Raw genomic sequence first — 19,167 nt, 5'->3', positions numbered from 1 at the left:
CCAGCTCTTCATCCCCTGGTCCAGAACTGTGAAGCTTTGCGCAGTTTTGGGAGGGTGAATGATCCCACGGTCAAATAGTATATGGTCCGCGGTCTGGGACCCTGCTCCACACTCGCATGCTGCTGATGATTTTAGCTCCCAGCGCTGCATGTTTGCGCCAAAACGGCCACTTCTGTTCTAGGGTGGTTTCGGATGAACTAGGTGGGGCGGTGGCTCTGGGCCAAATTTTTCTTGCAGGACTCAAATATTTTGTGGTCAGGGTGTAATCAGTGTCTTGTTTCTTTTGTAGTGTCTTGCCGAATAGCAATAGAAAGGGTTGCATGAACTCAGACATAGAGGTCCAAGCATCTGGAACAAGGTTGTGCAGATGTTGTGTTCTTCATTAGCCCATGGCTGATAAGCTGTCTTGTTCGTAGCACAGTTCCTTCTCAGTGATGCTGGAGCAGTTCCTTGTAGTACCGGCAGCAGGTGTGTAGTGCCAACAAAACAGCTTCAAAATTTCGTCCCGCGTCAACAAGATTAAAGTGCTTGGAGCAGTCTGGAAAACTCTGGAACTTTACTCGGAAAAAGATGGAAACGGAAACGCGGACACGACGCTGTTCTAGGAATTTCGGCAGAAAAAAGACAGCTCTGGAAAGTCGTCGGAAACGAGAGTGCTCTAGAATTCAACTCTGGCGGATGGAAGTCTACTCCGGGAACTTTGGTGGAAGCGATATTTCTCCGGAATTTAACACAGACGTTAACTAGGCCGTTCCAGGAACTCCGGCAGCCACAAAACAGCTTCCGTGACTCCATCGGCAAAGAAACTGCTCTAGAATTTAACACTGGTGTCAGCGAGACTGTTTCGGGAACTCCGTCAACAACGAGGCTTCTCCGGCAACTCGGACGGAAAAAAACCTGTTTGGAAACTTAACCCGACTACAACGACGCTGTTCTGAGAATCCCGGCGTGAACGATTCTGCTTCGAGGACTTTGGTGGTGACGAGGTTGCTCAAGGACTTCGGCAGAAACACGACTGCCCTGAAAATCAACTCAGGTGTCAAGGAGGCTGCTCCAGAACTTAGGAAGAAGCGAGACTGGAATTTAACTCGGGAGGATAGTCCGGAACTTTGACCAAAACGAGATTAGAACTTTTCTTCAGCGGCAACGACGTTACTTCGGAGTTATACTTTGGTGGCATTGACACTGCTCCGGGAACCTCGAAAGTTACAAGATTTCTCCGCAATTCCGGAAGAAACAAGGCTACTCAGCAACTTCGGCATAAACAAGCCTGCTCAGGAACTCAAATTCGTCGGCAACGCAAAGACGTGTTCGTGCTGGCAGCAGCAGCACATATAATCATCACATATATATATAAACTAATAAAATACTAAAAATACTAAAAATAAAATACTGAAATATAAAATGCAAAAAATACTAAAATAAAATGCTAAAATAAAACTATATAGAGTTATAGACTAAAGAACTAATCGTTATATTAACAAAGTTTAAATTTCAAGTTGACGTCATCAACAATTTTGACCAGGTATAAAACATAAGCTAAGATAACTTCTGCAACGTTGAAGCATGTCGAAGTCAGAAGAGCAAAGATTGACCGAAGATAAACCTCAACTTGTACAACCTGATAACAACAAAGAGAGCTCATCAGGTGAAAGTGATGAACAACCTGAAACATCACGTGCTGTTGCAATGCAAGCTGGGATGCCTCATGGTGAGTAATCTGAGATTAAAAAAGTTAAGTCTTTGTCTTTGCTGTAATTAGTAATAGGAAACTTTTGACGTTTGCCTTTAAATTTGATGAAAAAAGAGTTCTTTTTTTGTTTTTCCTTTGCTTTAAACCCAGGGCCTGCAGATGCAGGAAATCAAGTCTTACAAACAATGGAAAATGCTGAAGCTTCTCAGAGTGCTTTAAGTAGAATCGATCCAGGATTGATTGAGCTTGCAAGCAGAGTGGCTGAAAGAAGAATTGGTAAGTTTTATTAAAACTGATTTGCTGAACACGTAGGCACACAATTGTTGTTAAATATTACGGATAGAGTCTATTTATTATTTTTTTTTTCTAATATGATTTTTTTGATAATTTTACTGCGTTTTTTTACAAATGACTGTCTTTGCTTTTAATTGCGTTACGCAGGGCCAGTCACGATTAATTATGCTCCTCAATTTAATCTCCGCGATGAAAGACACTATCAAGACAACAGAGAATATAGTCAAATGGACATCAGGGATTCTAAAAATATAACACCAACACGAGTTAAAGTGAAACAAACAAATCCTTTAGGTAAACATTATAATACCGTGCAATTTTTCCTTGTAAAATTCTTCTTGTCTTTCATTATGGTATCACATTGTTTTTCTCTCCTTGAGTTTAAAAGATGTTTTATAGATTCTGCAAAAAGATCTAAACCAAGCATTGAGCAGCAGGATTCGGCAAATAATCCCTTTGATCCTCCCCAATTAAACACCCAACCACAAGGTGTAATAGATGTGTTAACGTTTGTTCAAAGCTAATTGAAATCGCTTCTCTAATAATATCGCTTTTGTCTGCAAGAAATGTAATACTGTGCAATAACAAACTACCTTCGAAGTATAGTAAAGTTAAATGTCTCTGTATTTGCTTGGTTTGTGAATACATTCATTAATTTCTACTTTTGGAACACAGCGCACTTTCGTGCATGAACGAACACGAGCGGGGTATTAGGTAAATTAACTTATGGATGTTTGCTTATTTATTAACTAAAATTTAGAGCCCTTGCTCTTGTTTGTACAATTACGTGCACCTGCTTACCACGTGCTCTTGTTCCCTCATTCTATTTTACACAAATTGTTCATCTGAATTTGTGAGTTTTGCAAGGCTTAACTTTAAGTATTAGTTTCAATGCAAAGCTGGTTTTTGATGATGTAAAACACTCCATGCAACAGCTGCAAACACTGTATAAGAAATAATATTTGTTGTTCTATTACCTTTGTCATGTTCTACATTTATATCAGTTTGTAATTTATATCTTGATAATGTAAAACAAATTTTGATTACCAGTTTAAAACTTTCGTTGGAAATTGAAATAGTTTAGCAAGCAACTGAATGTAACCACTTGCTAACTATAGGTCTACTTATAATGTGTATTAATTATTTATACGTCAGTGGTTTTTGTTAAACGTGATGGTAATACACCTGTTCGCGTGGTCATTTCTAGATCCATCTGATGTGACCCATCTAAAGGAAACGATCGACGCAAATCCACAAGTTGAGCCACACACAGACATCTCAGAAGTGACCAATCAATCCAATGCTTTGAACACTGAGATACCTTCTACAAGTAATGATTAGATTATAGACAAAGAGCAGTCAATGTTGTATGTACTGTATCAATCATGTTTTGTTTACACAAGTTACAAATTCTACAGTTAATTAAATTCTGAAACACAAGGTGTATATTCGATACGTTCAATTTCTGTTTGAATCGGATTCAAATGCATCACTTTTGTTTTTAGAAAATGCAATAATGTACAATTAAATATTGTCTTTAAAATACGGTTTAATGTTTTTGTATTTGTTTTACTTTTGCAAACATTCATTGTGCTTATTTCTATGTTCATTAAACTGGTTTCAGTGATTTGAATTTGAACACTTTTAATCTCTGTTGTATCGCAGCTTCTGGAAACGTTGCCATACAACCAACAATATGTCGTGGAGAAAGGAACATGAGTGGTGTATTAGGTAAGTTAACTTAATCATGTTTCCTTATATATTAACTAAAATTAAAAGCCCTTGCTCTTGTTTGGGACATGATTGGATTTTACACATCTGTGAATCTGTGAATTCTGTTTTGTGGGGATGTGGGGCAAAACTTTCAAGCGTATGTTAAAATGCAACGTGGTTGTTGATGAATAATACCTCATACCCAACTCGCACACATTGTTTAAGAAGAAATTTGCTAAATGATCTGAGACACCTATACCATTGTTACAGTCATCATTATTGTGTGCTGCGTTTGTTTTGGCTTGTAATTGTCCATCTTGACAACATCTGATATATTTGCAAATTTTCATGAAGTTGCTAAAATCAACGGTATAAATTTATATGAACTTTAATTTGCAAGATATTATTTGTTGCTTGCAACTAAAGCTTCATTCTTTATATAATGTGTTCATATCTTAGAGCAAACCGGTTTTACGCAAACTAAACAACCAATTTCAGCATCAACTTCACAAACTGAAGTACCAAGTACCAGTCCCTCAATCGCCAGTCTACCAACGACCTCATCTGCAGGTATGCTTTGGAAGTGTGTAACATTACACTTTTTTAAGTATTCTTTATACATCGGTTTAAAAATTTTACTCGAGTTAAACCTATAGTAGACTTCATAATATCACTCAAGTCAAACTCTGCAAAAGTTCTGTGTGAATCTGCTTTTTTCAAATACTGTAGACAAAAAACAAATGCAAGGGCATTACAACGAAAGTGCAATGGGTATCGAACACTGGTTAAAGTACAACGAGTCAAGGGCTCTAACCGCACCGTCACCATCTAACCATGTAACCATGTCTAGTGAAGCTAGTGATTTAGTGATCTAGTAAAGCGATGTGATTTCCCTATTTATGCTGACTGCATGGCCAGAACACAAGTATGCATCCAAAGTTTGCTTCCAGAATTTAAGTGACATTTCTGTTGAAATATGTTTTCTTAGGTCTCGGCCGAAAAGTAATCGTTAATTGCACAGAAACATTTAGTGGTATTTCTTTTGAAACACAACGCTACTTTACTTAGTATTTAAATCGCTATACCTTATGATTTGCCTATTTGCACAATATTAAATCAAAGTTTGGTTTTAGGAAACAATGCTTGGAACTTTGTAAGTTATTTCAGCTTTATCGAAGTAGTTGCTGATTGTTAATTAAAACTTCTTCTATTGTGTTATTTATCAGAAAATAGAAAGGACACAGAAAGAAGGATTACAGAACAAGAAGCCATTGAAAAAGTCAGGCAGGAGCAAAAGAAACATCGAAAAGCTGATCTTCTGCCCCAAGCTGGCATCAACGTACCACTACAAAACATTCCTGTGGTGTATCCCAACCTTGCCGAAGTGACGTTTTATCAAGGAGAAGCAGTTCCTAAGCAAGAAACATATGTCCCATCTACTGATCACTTAAAGGGTATATCACATGAAAGAAGTATTGACTTCGATGACCTGGTGAAGTCAGACAAACGCTACACCGGTGTGATCGGGAACCCCGGTGCAGGGAAATCGACCCTGTCCAAGCGTCTTGCGAAAACTGAGGAGTACACTACCTTTCACATCAACTTTATGGATTTACCCGATGATGACAAGCTCACTTTATCTGAGATGCTAATTAACATTAATTATCCTAATTTAGATGAGGAAACCTGGAAAAACGCATTTGAGTGGGTTAAAAACAATCAACGCCAGTGTCTACTGGTATTTGATGGGCTGGACCAGGCCGATTTCACATTTAAGAAGAAGTTTGCTAAACGCACTTATGACACTAAACAATCTGTGCAAAATATCATTGCTGGCCTTTTTAATAAAAATTATCTTCCTGGTGTTAAAATCATAATTACTTCACGACCTCATAGCATGCTTAATCTTCCCCACTCCCTACAACCAAACCGTACCATTTTTATTCGTGATTTGTCTTATGATAACATGAAATCACTATTTTACGCTTACACTGGTACACGTGCTAAAAGTTTGTGGTTTCAACTTTCTCAAAACGCTCCTGTTGTGTTTTCATTGTGTTACAATCCGTTGTTGCTTCAGTTAGTAATCGCAGCTTCTCTAAATCCTTCAAAAGATGTTGGAGAAATCACCACAACAACTCGTGTCTTTGCTACCGTTTTGGAGGGTCTGAGACGTAGTGATAACACACGGCACTCTGATATAACTGCGCTCATACTGCAGGTTTTCAGATTATAACTGGTCATTCAAAGCCTGTTGAAAGTATTCATCATAGTGTGTCTTTATTGCATTGCAGATTAGCAGGTTGGCTTACAATGCCACTAAAAAGTCAACGGTTGTCATTACACCAACCGAAATGGAAGAAGAAGGTCTTTCAACTGATCATGTCCAGGATATCATAGTGGCACTTCATGCTTATAGTGGATTGTCACAACGTGTGATTGATGGCGACCAGAAGTACTTCTTCTCACATCAAATGTTCCAAGAGTGTTTCACGGCTTGGTACTTCATTAGCCAAATGTCGCTGGCTGAATTTCAGATTTTTGTTACAAACGAGGCTTTTGCTGATGAGAAGTGGTCAGTCATTCGACGATTCATTTGTGGCTTGTTAATAGATATGCTCCGAGGTATGTCCACTTTATTAAACTGGTCATCTTAAGCACTAGCTGATAATTTGCTGTTGCTCAGCAATTACACATCTGCTTTAGAAGTAGGTGATTCATAAATTAAAATCAATGAAGTTCTTGAACACATTCGTTGATTCTTGATGTTTTGGCCAACTCTACAACAACAAAACATTCTTTTCTTTCTCTATAGCAAACTTGTTCTGTTATTGTATTAGCGTAACATGTTTTAACTGGTCCATCTTTAAGATTGTCATGGCAGAGGTCCAGTGTCGTCAACAAACATGCAGACAAGAAGCACATTTTCCATGGAAGGTCTGTTGCCATCAGGTTAGTTGATGTTCATTGCGTGTCGGTATATAGGCCTATGCTTTTTCTATATGATTGATTATGCTTGATTCTGTTTCACTTTGAGATAAGTGTAACGCAATTATGAAATGTCATAAGTTTGACTCTGATCTATGTGAATTGTACTGGTAATTTCAACCATCGCTATTTTTACATTAAAACTCTTAACAAAAGTGATCAGTTTAAGATTACCCAAATTTAATAATGTAATTTCAAATTTATATCTACATTGCAGAAATATGTGTTGTAGTTAGAGAGAACCACTGGGTTGAGATTTTGTACAATAATATAGATTAGATATTGTTAGAAATTTGTTCAGAAAAGTAAGGTTCGATGAAGGAAAAGTGGATAGCTTATTGGCATCCGTAGAAAGTCAATAGAAGTTTTACAAGATTTAAAGAGAATAATATCCTACCAGACCGGTTATTGGTTTTGTTCATAATGCAAATGGTTTATGGTTTGTTTGAATTGATTTGAAGGGTACTTGGAAAGTAATTTTTATATTTATTATCTTGTCCTGGGTACTTTGTGTAGCTTTATTTCTGAGTAAACGTATTAAGCCTTTTATTTTGTTAAATTTTTTTGTTTATATTTAGTGGTTTGTCATCAAAAGATGGCCCAAAGTTTATCAACACACTTGTTTGACCTGATACAGACACAGTTAAAACCTTTGTGACTACCCAGTTTACACACCATTTACATGGACACATTGTTTGTGCTAGAGATATCGAAATATAAGTTGGTACTTGTACTTTGGTCGTCTACTTGCTAGTATTCAGACAGAAAATTTGTAAAGATTACAAATATAACAAACAAAATGGCACCTCTGCCAACAGATCATTCCAGTTTTCCGACATTACATTAGGAACGATTGCTAGGCATTACAAAATTGCAGTTAGAAACTGCATAGGCTGCCACAAACCATTCATCAGCGTCTAGCCAGCAGCCAGCCAACGTAGGTTATTATATTTCATGTTCATTGTGCTGATGTGAGAAATTATTTGTTGTTTGGTGAGATACATAGCTACTGGTATAAAGGTTTATTGGTCGTGCTAGTTGTTACCAGCAAATATCAACGTTATTTCTGTTGAGCACGTTTTAGGCCTTTTCGGTTTTGTAACTTTTTCCTGTTCATTGGCGGGTGTTAGTAAAAACTGGCGTACAACTGGTAACAGTGGTAACTGGCACAACTGGTAACTGGCAATTGGTGACGTCAGTAGGAAATTTGATGATGTGCCCAGTTAAAACTGCTATTGCGATAAAGGACACGGCTGGATCAGTCTACTGGTAGGCCGCTAAGAAACACTTGGTTACTAAGCACCATATCTTACTAGTGGACTTTTATTGACTAAAAACAAAACTATGCAATATTTTTACATTTAATTTACGCAGTTACTTGTTTTTTAAAAAAAAAACGGGTTTATCTCGTACTATATAAAAACATAGGCCTACATACCCATAACAGGTAAATTGAAAAAAGCAATTTGAAAGCGTCATCGTAAAAACATCGTCTAAAAATACATAAACTATTGTGAAGATGTCATCTGATTTTATCTGTTGCGTCATTGATTTGAAAATAATCAAAACAATAACAAAGTCACGTGATAGATTCTTGACATCTTTTGATAACAAACTGATCTAGTCTGGGAAGTGGGAACTGCTAAAGTTACTTTTGAAATTGTGCTTGCACGGTTTAACAGTTGTCAAAATGCTGTTGTATTCCAGAAGTAAGTAGGTTAATGGGAAGCTGAAATTGACACTATTACGACATTGAGAAAGGGAGCTTTTTCTGTCGCCGGAATAGTTAGGCTACACATCAGACATTAGCACCACCGATATAGGTTTTACAAACTCCCAGTATGTTATTATACAGAAAAATAAGCCGATGACTATGACAAAAAGCAGCCTTTTATGTATGGTCTAGACTCTAGCCTATACTTAGTGCTAATTTAAGACAAGTTGCTGGAGATTAAGCCACGTTCCTGCGTATGGTGAAATCAGTGAAGAACCTGGCAGCAGGTAAAACCAGATAGGTTATAAGTTCTTGACAAAATAGCCTACTTGGTATAACACTTGGTAATACATACAGATGATAACAATAGAATACTCATTTGGTTTCCAAAAATACTCCCATATGTCGATAAAAACACATCTTTATATGTATGCAGGTTGTTACTTAAGGTTAGATAACTTGAACACTATTATGCAGTTTGGCAGTGGTGGTCAAAGTAACCACATCAGTTACTTAAGTAAAAGTATCATTACTCTGAAAAAATTTGCTCTACTACAAGTATTGCTGTTCAAAACTACTCCATGATTCCTCATCGCTTGAGCCCAGCTTTCTGAGGTAGCCTTTGTGTAAGTTGCGATTGTCACGTACATTTTTTAGTTTGATTTTTTTATAGTATTGCTCGAATTTAGAACTGTCCACCAGGGCCACTGAACAGGAGAAAGTGTTGTTAATGCCTTGTCCTTGCATCACAATGTTGAGGCGCCACTGGATATTGAACACGGAACCTGAGTCACATATGTTACATGGCCAGTGCTCGAACCACTCAGCTATTTAGCCGATTAAAGTAGTTTAAGGATTACCAGTACTGATAGTTATCGATCTAAAATATGAGGTTGTGAAAGGACAAAGTACCAAGATCTTACTAAAAGCAATACAACTGCAGGAAAATACATAGTCTTATGAAGCTAATTAGTTTCAGACATAGTTTTGTTCTTTGTCAGAGCATTGTTACTTGAAATTCAAATTATAGACTGTATATAAATGGTTTGTGCAGATGTGATTGCAAATGAAAATTACTGCAAATTATCTTTGAACTAAAACATTGACTACTTCAGTTTTCGGTAAACCTACTCAGGTATGTTACTTTGGTCTAAACATTACTTAAGTTAAAGTATCCATGAACCAGACTGGAAAGCATGGAACTTTTGGACAAGATCTCCAGGGTGCAAGACATCTAAAATTAGGTTTACCTGATGTAAAATGGTACATTTTGCTAGACATCTGGAAAGCAAAGTGCAGTGCCTGTGGGCTCTTTTTTGGGAAGTAAATAAATGTGAAACGTTTGGGTGCAGCAAACATAGTCTACAAAAATCTCAAGGGTGCAGTTGCCATGCGTTCCACTATGGCCCATGAACAAAACTACTTAAGTAGCCAAAGTAAAAGAAATTTATTTAAGTAGACCATTTAAGTAAAACTACTCTGTTACTGACTAGAACTGCAATTTAGTAAAAATATACAATTGACCAAAAGCAACCAATTAAATTACATGAGTAAACTAAAATTGGCTGCATTTTACCATAAAAATATGACTGGGATAATGGTTGAATATTTATCACTATTTGTTTTTGCTTGTAAAAGGTAATGTCCAACTGTTATTGCTACTTACAGTAGATCTGGTGCTGTTGGCCTAGCCTAGATTATCATTAATCAAAGTAACCTTTCTGAACTGCTTTCTTTCTTGGTTTTATTCATTTTATATTTCACCGTAAATGTGTGGAGCGAAAAATTGTGCTGACACAGATGGTTGCAAAAATAGCTATATCGATGATAATGATAACTGCCACAAATAAGTCAGGCAATTGTGGCAAGGCCTCGAAGACAAAAACATGCATTCTGAGACAACATAAAGTGAAAGAACAAAGTTTTTAGCGTCAGCGTTTGGCAGGACATAAACGTTGTGTCACCGTCAAGTTTAGTTAATTCTTCACATTACAAATGTTTCTAATGTTGTGTATATTTCAGTAGCCCTTGACTTAGGTTCTTAAATTTTATGCACCGGAGTCAACTTTATATTTGAGTAGAATATAGTAAAAAAATAATTAGCTTAGAGAACTTTGAATTTTTAGCCTATGACAACCCATTTGTTAAGCGAATCGTTATGGTGTTAATAATGTTATGCTGTTTTTACATTGAATGATTTTTTACCATTGTTGAGATAACAGGAGCTACTTATAGCCTTGAAACCACAAAAACACTTGAAATTATTTTTAATAGTTCACATACATATTAACGTAAATATATGACAAGCACACAAACAAACAAAGGATTGAGGAAATGAGAATGGAAGAAAGGATGAGGCACATCTATCGCATGGCAAGAACAAAGGCAATGTGTAAAAGAGATATTGTTGGTAGCTCTTGTATGAGAAGTCAAGATGGACAGTTACAGATCCAGCTGGCAGATAAGTTGAGGTTGTGGAAGGAATATTGCGAAAAGTTACTGAATGAAGAAAACCTGTGGGATATCACACTAAAATCTAAGGAAAATGTTGGACCCGTGAAGGAAATCACAGTCCAGGAGGTTAGGAGAGCGATGTACAAAATGAAAATAGGTAAAGCAGCTGGTCCAAGTTGTGTGCCAATAGAAGCAATTCGTCTATGTAATGTGGAGAGCATGATGGCATGGTCATTATGGTGTTTATGTTTATTTCTACTAAAAATGAATTTTTCACTAATGTTGAGATAATTAGTGCTAACTATGCTCTGGGAAAAAAAAAAGAACACTTGTGACTATTAGTAGTTTACATGCATTTTATTAGGTTAAGTTGCCTTAAATTGTTTGAATTTCCATTCAAATGAAGTCAAGTTAATGAGCTTTTACTGTATTACAATTGCTACACAAACAACGATACAACATTTTCTACATTACTTGAATGAATAGATTTACACATATCTATTTGGGTGGTATAAAGCTCAATATTGGGTACATTTATTTTCGCACATTGCTTGTAAGTTCCGTGGCATTAACTGTAATTTGTGCATTGTCATTTCCACATCATTCAACACAGCCAGTCCATAAATGTCATTTTTGTGTTGTATTGTATACAAAACAGGCCTTACTAAGCATGAACCCAATGCAAGAACTGATAGTGGGCATTTTTTGTCAATTTGAAATAACTTAATCAAATAATATTCATAACAATGTTAACCAAATATAAACTCTTTGCAAATCAGCTCTCATCAAAGCTTTGCATTGTGATATGTTTTCACCAAGTTCACATTCTCTTTCGAGAAAAAGTTAAATAATAACATTGATAATAACACTTTGAGAACAAATTGAGAGCACTGTGATTTGCGCAAAGAAATGCTATTTTTGTTTTGGTACTAAGCAGCATGGAGCCCAAGTTGGTTAAATCACTGGCAATGGCCTAAGACCAGCCCTGACAATATATATACATATATATAAGTTGTATGAAATGTTTCTTTGGTCAGTGTCTCATTGTGGCAAATGCAGCACAGAATACAATGTTTACTCTGTTTAAAGGAATAATGACGAATATTGTTGCAGTAATATAAACAATGTCCATTGCCAAATCATGTGATCACTCTGTAGTTGTTACTGGAGTAAGAGTCTGTGGTTGCCTTTTGGGTTGACTATTGATCAGTTTCATCATTGTAACTGCTGTTATAAGCCGGTACTTAAATAAGGCTTTTCATTGATTTTCATCGGTTTTGGTTTGACACACAGTTCAATCAGGTCTGTTGCAGTTTGATAGCATTTTTCTAGCAGCACAAGGTGGCATTCACGTCAAACAAATGCATGTGATGTTTGTGGAATGGTTGCCACTTAAGATAGACATTGTGTTTGTTGCGCATGTCTCTGAGGTTGAGTGCAGGTGGTGGAGAAATACATCAGTGGCTGTTTTGCACATGAGTTGTCATTCTAAGAATATAAATTTCATAAAATTTAAAACAGAACAAATGTATTGCAATTTAATTACTAATTTACAAGTTTTTGTATCACAGCTGGAAGTCATTTATATTGCCATTTTGCTATATACAAGTATTTTGACACTGAAAATCATAACTAGTCATACTAGCAGAAAATTAGAATTAACTAATTTGGAGCATACGCACTGTTACAGTCATCTGTATAATACTTGGTTTGGTCGCAATGTGTCGATTGTTTTTTTCAAAAATTTGGTTTTGAAACTGATTCAGTACTCCTCTCCTTATTATTACAAAAGCAATTACAGCACTACTACTAAAGCAAGCAAAACCTGTTTTTGTTTGGTGTCTCGGCCAACAGAAAATAATATAGCTCAAATATGGTTTAGGCAAACACTTATGCTATTTTACACTGGCTGCCCCTACCAAGTCATGTAAATAGCCACCAGATGGTGTGCTACATATTTATATATTCAATAAAGTCGGCTTAATATGACCACCCGCTTTATATGACCATGTTAATATAGTCCTAAAACTTTGCCATACAAATGTCTCTGTTTATTATGACCAGTGTTTGAGTATTACGATCACTTTTTCAATTTTATTCCTCCATTGTTTCTTTGTCAATTGTGCAATGTGACAGGAATGACTGTGCCATGTGAGTTTTCTTTCGCATCATGTAAGAAATGTATGAGATTTTAGAAAATTTAGTCAATTTGTTTCTGACTGTGTCGATACTGCTTGGTGTATGGCAATGTATCAGGCTTGCAGATTTGGTTATTGTGACTATTCCGATATTGTGACCAAAATGGTCTGTTCTGAAAATAGTCATAATAAACGAAGTCTAATGCATTAACATGCAGTGTAATAATTTCGCTTATTTCTCTTTGCTAATATGGTTTTAGAAGATAGTTTTTACACGACCTCAGAGATGATTCCCCACCAATCAAGCATCGGTTATTGAGCAAGACTTAGTACAGTTCGCAGAGGTGGGCAGTACAGCAGTACTATAGTACCAAATTATTGTATCGCGGTACTATATTCAGTACCGATACCATCCTTACTTTTAGAGAACAGAAATATAAGTTGGTCCCAGTGCTTGGTACTTTTAAAATGATTACTTCAAGGTTTTCAGAAGTTTGCTTTTTAAAATTTCATTTTAATTGAAACTTGATTTCAATTTTAGTGTTTTTTGCTCTTTTTTAATCTACAATTGTCTAATAAAGTCGCATAGAGTCAGATCACATCTTTTTTGACCTGAAGTAACCTATAGCGGGGCCATAATATCAGCAAAAGTTGCACTTGTAACATGATCCACTGTACGAAAAGAAGTTTGGTACCGAGTACTGGCAAAGTACCTGACTACTTTTTTGAAATAGTACCAAATCAGGAACCGTTGGATCCTTCATTGCCAAGTACCGTTACCGACGGTATTTTCAAAGTACTGACTGCCCACCCCTTACAGTTCGTGATCCATGTACTTTATATTAAAACAGTCTCATGCACAGTTTGCTTATTATTTAGAACAATGCGTTCAATTTGTTATATACTGTATAACCATTATATAATAAAAGATCCTCTAGCAACTGCTCTTAACATGCAGTCTGAAAATATTACTGCAACCCATTTTTTTGTTTTTAGCAATATATATACTGTGCCTATTTCGAAGACTACTGTTTATCAAATTTGGATGAAAATAGTGTTTTCAAACTGTAGTAATCAGCATCAAAACGATAAAATAATTGTCTGTTTTATGAGCAGCCATTCGCACAGTTTGGTAAATAAAAAATGCAACTTCAGTAAATGGCAGCCAGTCAGTCAGAAAAATGAAAATTTGGTGGTATACAGCAAGTATATGCAAAAAATGTGCGATATTTAAAATTAGTACAATTCATTGCATTCTAGCCTACATTTCATTGCAAGCCATTTCGTCTAGGCCTAGACTATATTTGTCACCTGTCAGTATTAAGCTTGATAATAATTTATTTCCAGATGTTGCTGAGAAGAGGAGGATTTGGATAGAAGCACTAAAGTCACAGCTGGTACATTTTGAGAAACTGCAGTATAGAGATTGGTCAGGTAAGTTTATTTTCTGACTTTGTCCTAAATCTGCAAATAAATGAATAAACTGCATGTGCATGTTAGGTATTATTTGCCATAGACATGCATTAAGTGCAGCAGAACACACATTTACGTTGAATTTCAAAACTAACCTTTACTTGGCCTAGTACAGTAAGGCTGCTGGCAGACTGGTGATGCTGTGAAAATATTCGTGACACGACACCTTATTGAAAGACACTTTATCGAACGACACTTAATCGAACGACAGTTTATCGAAAGACACTTAATCGAACGACACCTGATCGAAACGACAGCTGATCGAAACGACAGTTGATCGAACGACACTTTATCGAACCGAAAGTTAATCAAACGACACTTTATCGAACCGAAAGTTAATCAAAACGACAGTTGATCGAACGACACTTTATCGAACCGACAGTTCAAGCAAGATTTTTGCGTGTTTCTCAAACATTGAAACAATGGGTCATTGTGATGTTCAGCTATCTGTCCATGTTTGTTTGATAAAGTTGGATTTTGTAATTTTTGAGATATTGTGATATTTATATAATTTTGCTCTCTCTCCGCATTGAAACGTATTACTCATTTACTTGACTATTTCATAACTTGACTAACTATTCTTTTTCGTTCTCTTTTCACAGCGGGGGCGCGGCGTAACAGGAAGAATTTATAGAAATGTGTCACTTTTAGAAATACCTAATTTACACTAAATTCACTTTCTTTAGTTTTACAATTATGATGTATACAGGAAGCCAGATGATGTTTCTACTAACCTGTAATAATCTCATCGTTTACGACGCATAGGTTTCTAGTAATTAACGATTGCAAATGTGTGTGCGGGGTTGGCCACACCTAGTTTTTTTAGTAAACTCGCGAGCCTGGTTAGGATAGGGTTAAAAGATCCACAATTTATTGAAACAACTGACGATATGCACTGTTAAAAGAACGACAATTTATTAAAAGAACTGACAACATGCACTGTTAAAAGCACGACAACTGACGAAGTGCACATTTCAATCGCATTCATTTAATTACAAGTTGTGTGTAATTGCTCGAAGATAACTTTTTATGTCCATATTTGTTGATTCATAATTTTCAACTATGCTCTTCAGCCGTTGGTTGACAGCGTCGTAGCGCTTCTTCCGTGGTGGGCCATCGATTCCAGCACTCAATTGTTTAATTAACATTTCGTTGGAACCTTGTTCCTGCTTAATTTTTTTGACGAGTCTGCGAAGCGTCGGATGGGATATTGAGACACGCTTGCTGAACGCATTGTGCCATCCTTCAATGCTATTATTCGTTCGTGGAAGGTCATCTTGAACCCGGTGGAAGACATTCACATGTGTACGTGCTACCAAGCATCGAAGCTATTTATTTTGCGCTGTCGGTCAAGCTGGGATAAAGACCACTTTCAAGAAGCTACTTTGTGTAAAAGTCAGACAGCGACATGCCCCTTGCTATTAAATTTTGCCTTCAATTCCTTACTCTTTGTATCTATAATGACTAGTCTAGTCTACTGTACAGACAATCTCGTACTTAGTAATTCTCGTGCGTATTCTTGTGATATCTTATTAATATGTGGGCGGGCCGGCCGCCATGCGCAATCAAACACTTTATGATACAAATATAAAATATAAATCGTCAACTTTATGATATATACATCACAATTCATTAATGCACACCATTACAAAGACCGCACATCACAATGGCTCATTGTTTCAATGTTTGAGAAACACGCAAAAATCTTGCTTGAACTGTCGGTTCGATAAAGTGTCGTTCGATCAACTGTCGTTTTGATTAACTGTCGGTTCGATAAAGTGTCGTTCGATCAGCTGTCGTTTCGATAAAGTGTCGTTCGATCAACTGTCGGCTCGATAAAATGTCGTTCGATAAAGTGTCTTTCGATCAGCTGTCGTTTCGATCAGGTGTCGTTCGATAAAGTGTCTTTCGATAAAGTGTCTTTCGATAAGGTGTCGTAGTACCGAAAATATTTGTGTGATAATATTTTGTGAAACTTGATTGAAATGACATGTGGCCTATTTAGCCGGGAAATATTTCCACATAATCACTGGTAGATTAATACAGCAACCTACTAGGCCAAGTAAAAGTAAGTTTTGTAATTTACATGTCTATTGCAAACATATTGCCAGTGCTAGTGTACAGAGCCTAGCTTAGTAGGCTGCCGGTAATTCTGGTGAAAATATTTGCCGGCTAAATAGGCCACATATCATTTAGATCAATTCTGGTTGTTGTATTAAGTTTATCTTCAGTTTAAAATGACTGCTTCTTTTTTTAATTCGTTCCAAACAGATAATTTAAAGAAAAGTAAGTTTTCGCTTTCAACTTGACTTTGTTGCTTAAACATGAAAAATTTCCGTCTTAAATTTATTTTTATAACGCGGCGAACTACAACCGGTAAATAATTAACTATTATGTTTGTTTAGATGAGGACGACCCACGCAGATATATTTCGCTTTTATGCGAATTAAACGAATCCAGCGACATGGAACTCTTCAATATGGCGTCACAGCGCTTTCCAACAGAGATGAATCTTTATTCATTGAAATTGTCATCATCGGAAGCCGCGATCTTTTGTGACGTTTTAAGGAAACAACAAAAGGAGTTAAAGTTGCTTCATCTGAGGAACTGCTTCTCCCCTGATGATGTGGAAAGATTAATTTCGGCGATCTCTGAGATGCCTGGAAAGGTTTGACGATTTATTCAACTTTTTATCGTTTGCTTAGAACAGCATAAGACGTCATAATCAACTGTTTACATTTGTTATAATGACGTCATAATCGCTAGTACGAAGATATTTTTCAAGGCAGTTTGTTGAGATTACTGGGCAGTGTAGGTCGAATATTTTGTGCTAATTTATATAAAATTGCAGAATAATTTTGCGACGGTTTAGTGATTACTTGAATCTACAAGGAATGTGGAATCTGCGATAAACTTGGTCGCTTAAAATTCCGTATTTTTAATGAAAAAATGACAAAATTTTGTTGGATCCGTTTTAGCCTGGCATGTACCGGTTAATTTTTGGGTCAACTGAAAAGTTTCAATTTTATTAAAACTGAAAATATTTTTGCAAACTTATTATCAGGATTTGTTTCTACAACTAATACTCGATACTTGTTTTAATTGGCCGCTCAAAATTATTTCTATTTAATTCAAAAACCAAGAATTTGTGTTGGACCAGTAGGCTAGGCCTAAATCTGACCACATGGTGCTGGTTAGTTATTAACCAATTAATGGTAATATTAACTTGTATGTAGTAATATATTAGCTTCATCAATACACCAGGTTGTAGTTTACAAACATTTCATCTGCAGGTAAAAAGGTTGAACATCGGTTTCAACATAATCAAAGACATTCCAGGACCAGAATTTTTCGCTAAAATTGAAGAATATCTGCGCATGATTGGTTGCTTCGAAGGTGGAAGACCCGCAAATTCGAGCGAGAAACAAGAAATTCAACTCGTCCTTGACCAGCTTCATGGCTCGGTATTCTTTATATCTTGTCATGTTTGTGTCAACTTGAACTTTGCACAGAAATTTAATTTTTAACAAAATTTTTAATTTATAGCGGTTGCATGTTCATGTTGGTGACGCCATACTCACTCCGCGGGAGCACTGCTGACGTAATAATGGTAAGTAGGTTTCAGTTTTAAACAGAAATTCATTATTTACTCAAATTTATAAAAATTTCTGCCTCACATCGATTCACTTGTTTAAAAGTAATTACGTCGTGGCCGGGATTCGAACCGCGGACATCTGCAAGATCGAGCGAACGCTCAACCTGATGCGCCATCTACTGATTTACTAATACAATGATAAAATTGATTTATATTTGTACATAAACTAATAGTGATGTCATAATTATAATTGTTTGACATGTTTATTCAAATACTGTAAATATTTACTGCATTATGTTGAATGGTGAATTTGCTGTAATATTTTAGATTTGCTGATTTTTTGTGATTTGAAATATCCAGAGTGAGTTTTGTGGAAATAAAATTTGTTGTAAGACAGAAATTGGTTTTGTGTCATATTTTTAGCATCACATTTCTGCCCAAACGTTATAAGTAGGTTTTTATCATCGCTAATTGCTTTGTAGAGTTCAGCTCTAAATTGCTTATATCTACTCAAATCTAATGCGACTGGTACTATGGCTTGCACGCCAAAACATCTGCCTCGAATGCTGCCTCTACCTTGTAACCAATGATTAACAGAAATATAAGCTACCAAAATTTTATATCAACTTTACGCAGACAAATAACAGCAGTAATAATAATAACAATGCGGGGTGTAGTTGGGGCAAGACATCAAACACACAGAGTTATATCAGGGGATTATCTTCTTGCTGCAACTTTCGCTACGAGTTGTTCGGCTGGAAATTTATGAAAACAGTCGCTGTTATGCGTTCCTGAGATGTGGAAAGAAACTGCGTCTTTGCTTACACTCCGTGCTTATGACAACCAGGTTAGCAAGCAGCAATGTTCCCTCTAATTCTTCACGAGTCTGAGTAAACATACTAACTCCCTGAGCGGTCCTTGGACCACTGTGAGCAACATCAGACGTGCCACGTGCGCACTGTGGCCATTATTTTGCGTTTATTTTGTTTTCACTTCAGGTAGAATTCTTTTCTTGTGCGCAGCACAGATTTTCTGTGCGCGAAAACCGTGTCAGCAGTGCGCACGCGCGCAGCTTGGTACTACGACACCTTATCGAAAGACACTT

General features: G+C 36.4%; 1 protein-coding gene and 1 long non-coding RNA gene across 2 annotated transcripts; both read left to right on the top strand.

Annotated features, from left to right (window-relative positions):
* Positions 1-17,141, top strand: LOC143451636 (uncharacterized). Its single transcript, XM_076952338.1, has 12 exons — positions 1-1,711; positions 1,844-1,969; positions 2,135-2,281; positions 2,387-2,476; positions 3,195-3,317; positions 3,653-3,718; positions 4,160-4,270; positions 4,927-5,921; positions 5,995-6,325; positions 6,572-6,652; positions 14,342-14,428; positions 16,873-17,141. The coding sequence occupies exons 1-12, from the start codon at positions 1,567-1,569 to the stop codon at positions 17,139-17,141; spliced, it is 2,571 nt and encodes an 856-aa protein (XP_076808453.1). The 5' UTR covers positions 1-1,566.
* Positions 17,142-17,481: 340 nt separating this feature from the next.
* LOC143452363 (uncharacterized) lies at positions 17,482-18,456 on the top strand. Its single transcript, XR_013115016.1, has 3 exons — positions 17,482-17,931; positions 18,014-18,077; positions 18,166-18,456. It is a non-coding gene; the product is annotated as an uncharacterized LOC143452363 (long non-coding RNA).
* The last annotated feature ends 711 nt before the right edge of the window (positions 18,457-19,167 follow it).

This window comes from Clavelina lepadiformis, chromosome 4 (genome assembly GCF_947623445.1).
Source record: "Clavelina lepadiformis chromosome 4, kaClaLepa1.1, whole genome shotgun sequence".
NCBI lineage: Eukaryota > Metazoa > Chordata > Ascidiacea > Aplousobranchia > Clavelinidae > Clavelina > Clavelina lepadiformis.
The sequence above is the reverse complement of the archived record's forward strand: the minus strand, read 5'-3'. Positions and strand labels throughout refer to the sequence as shown.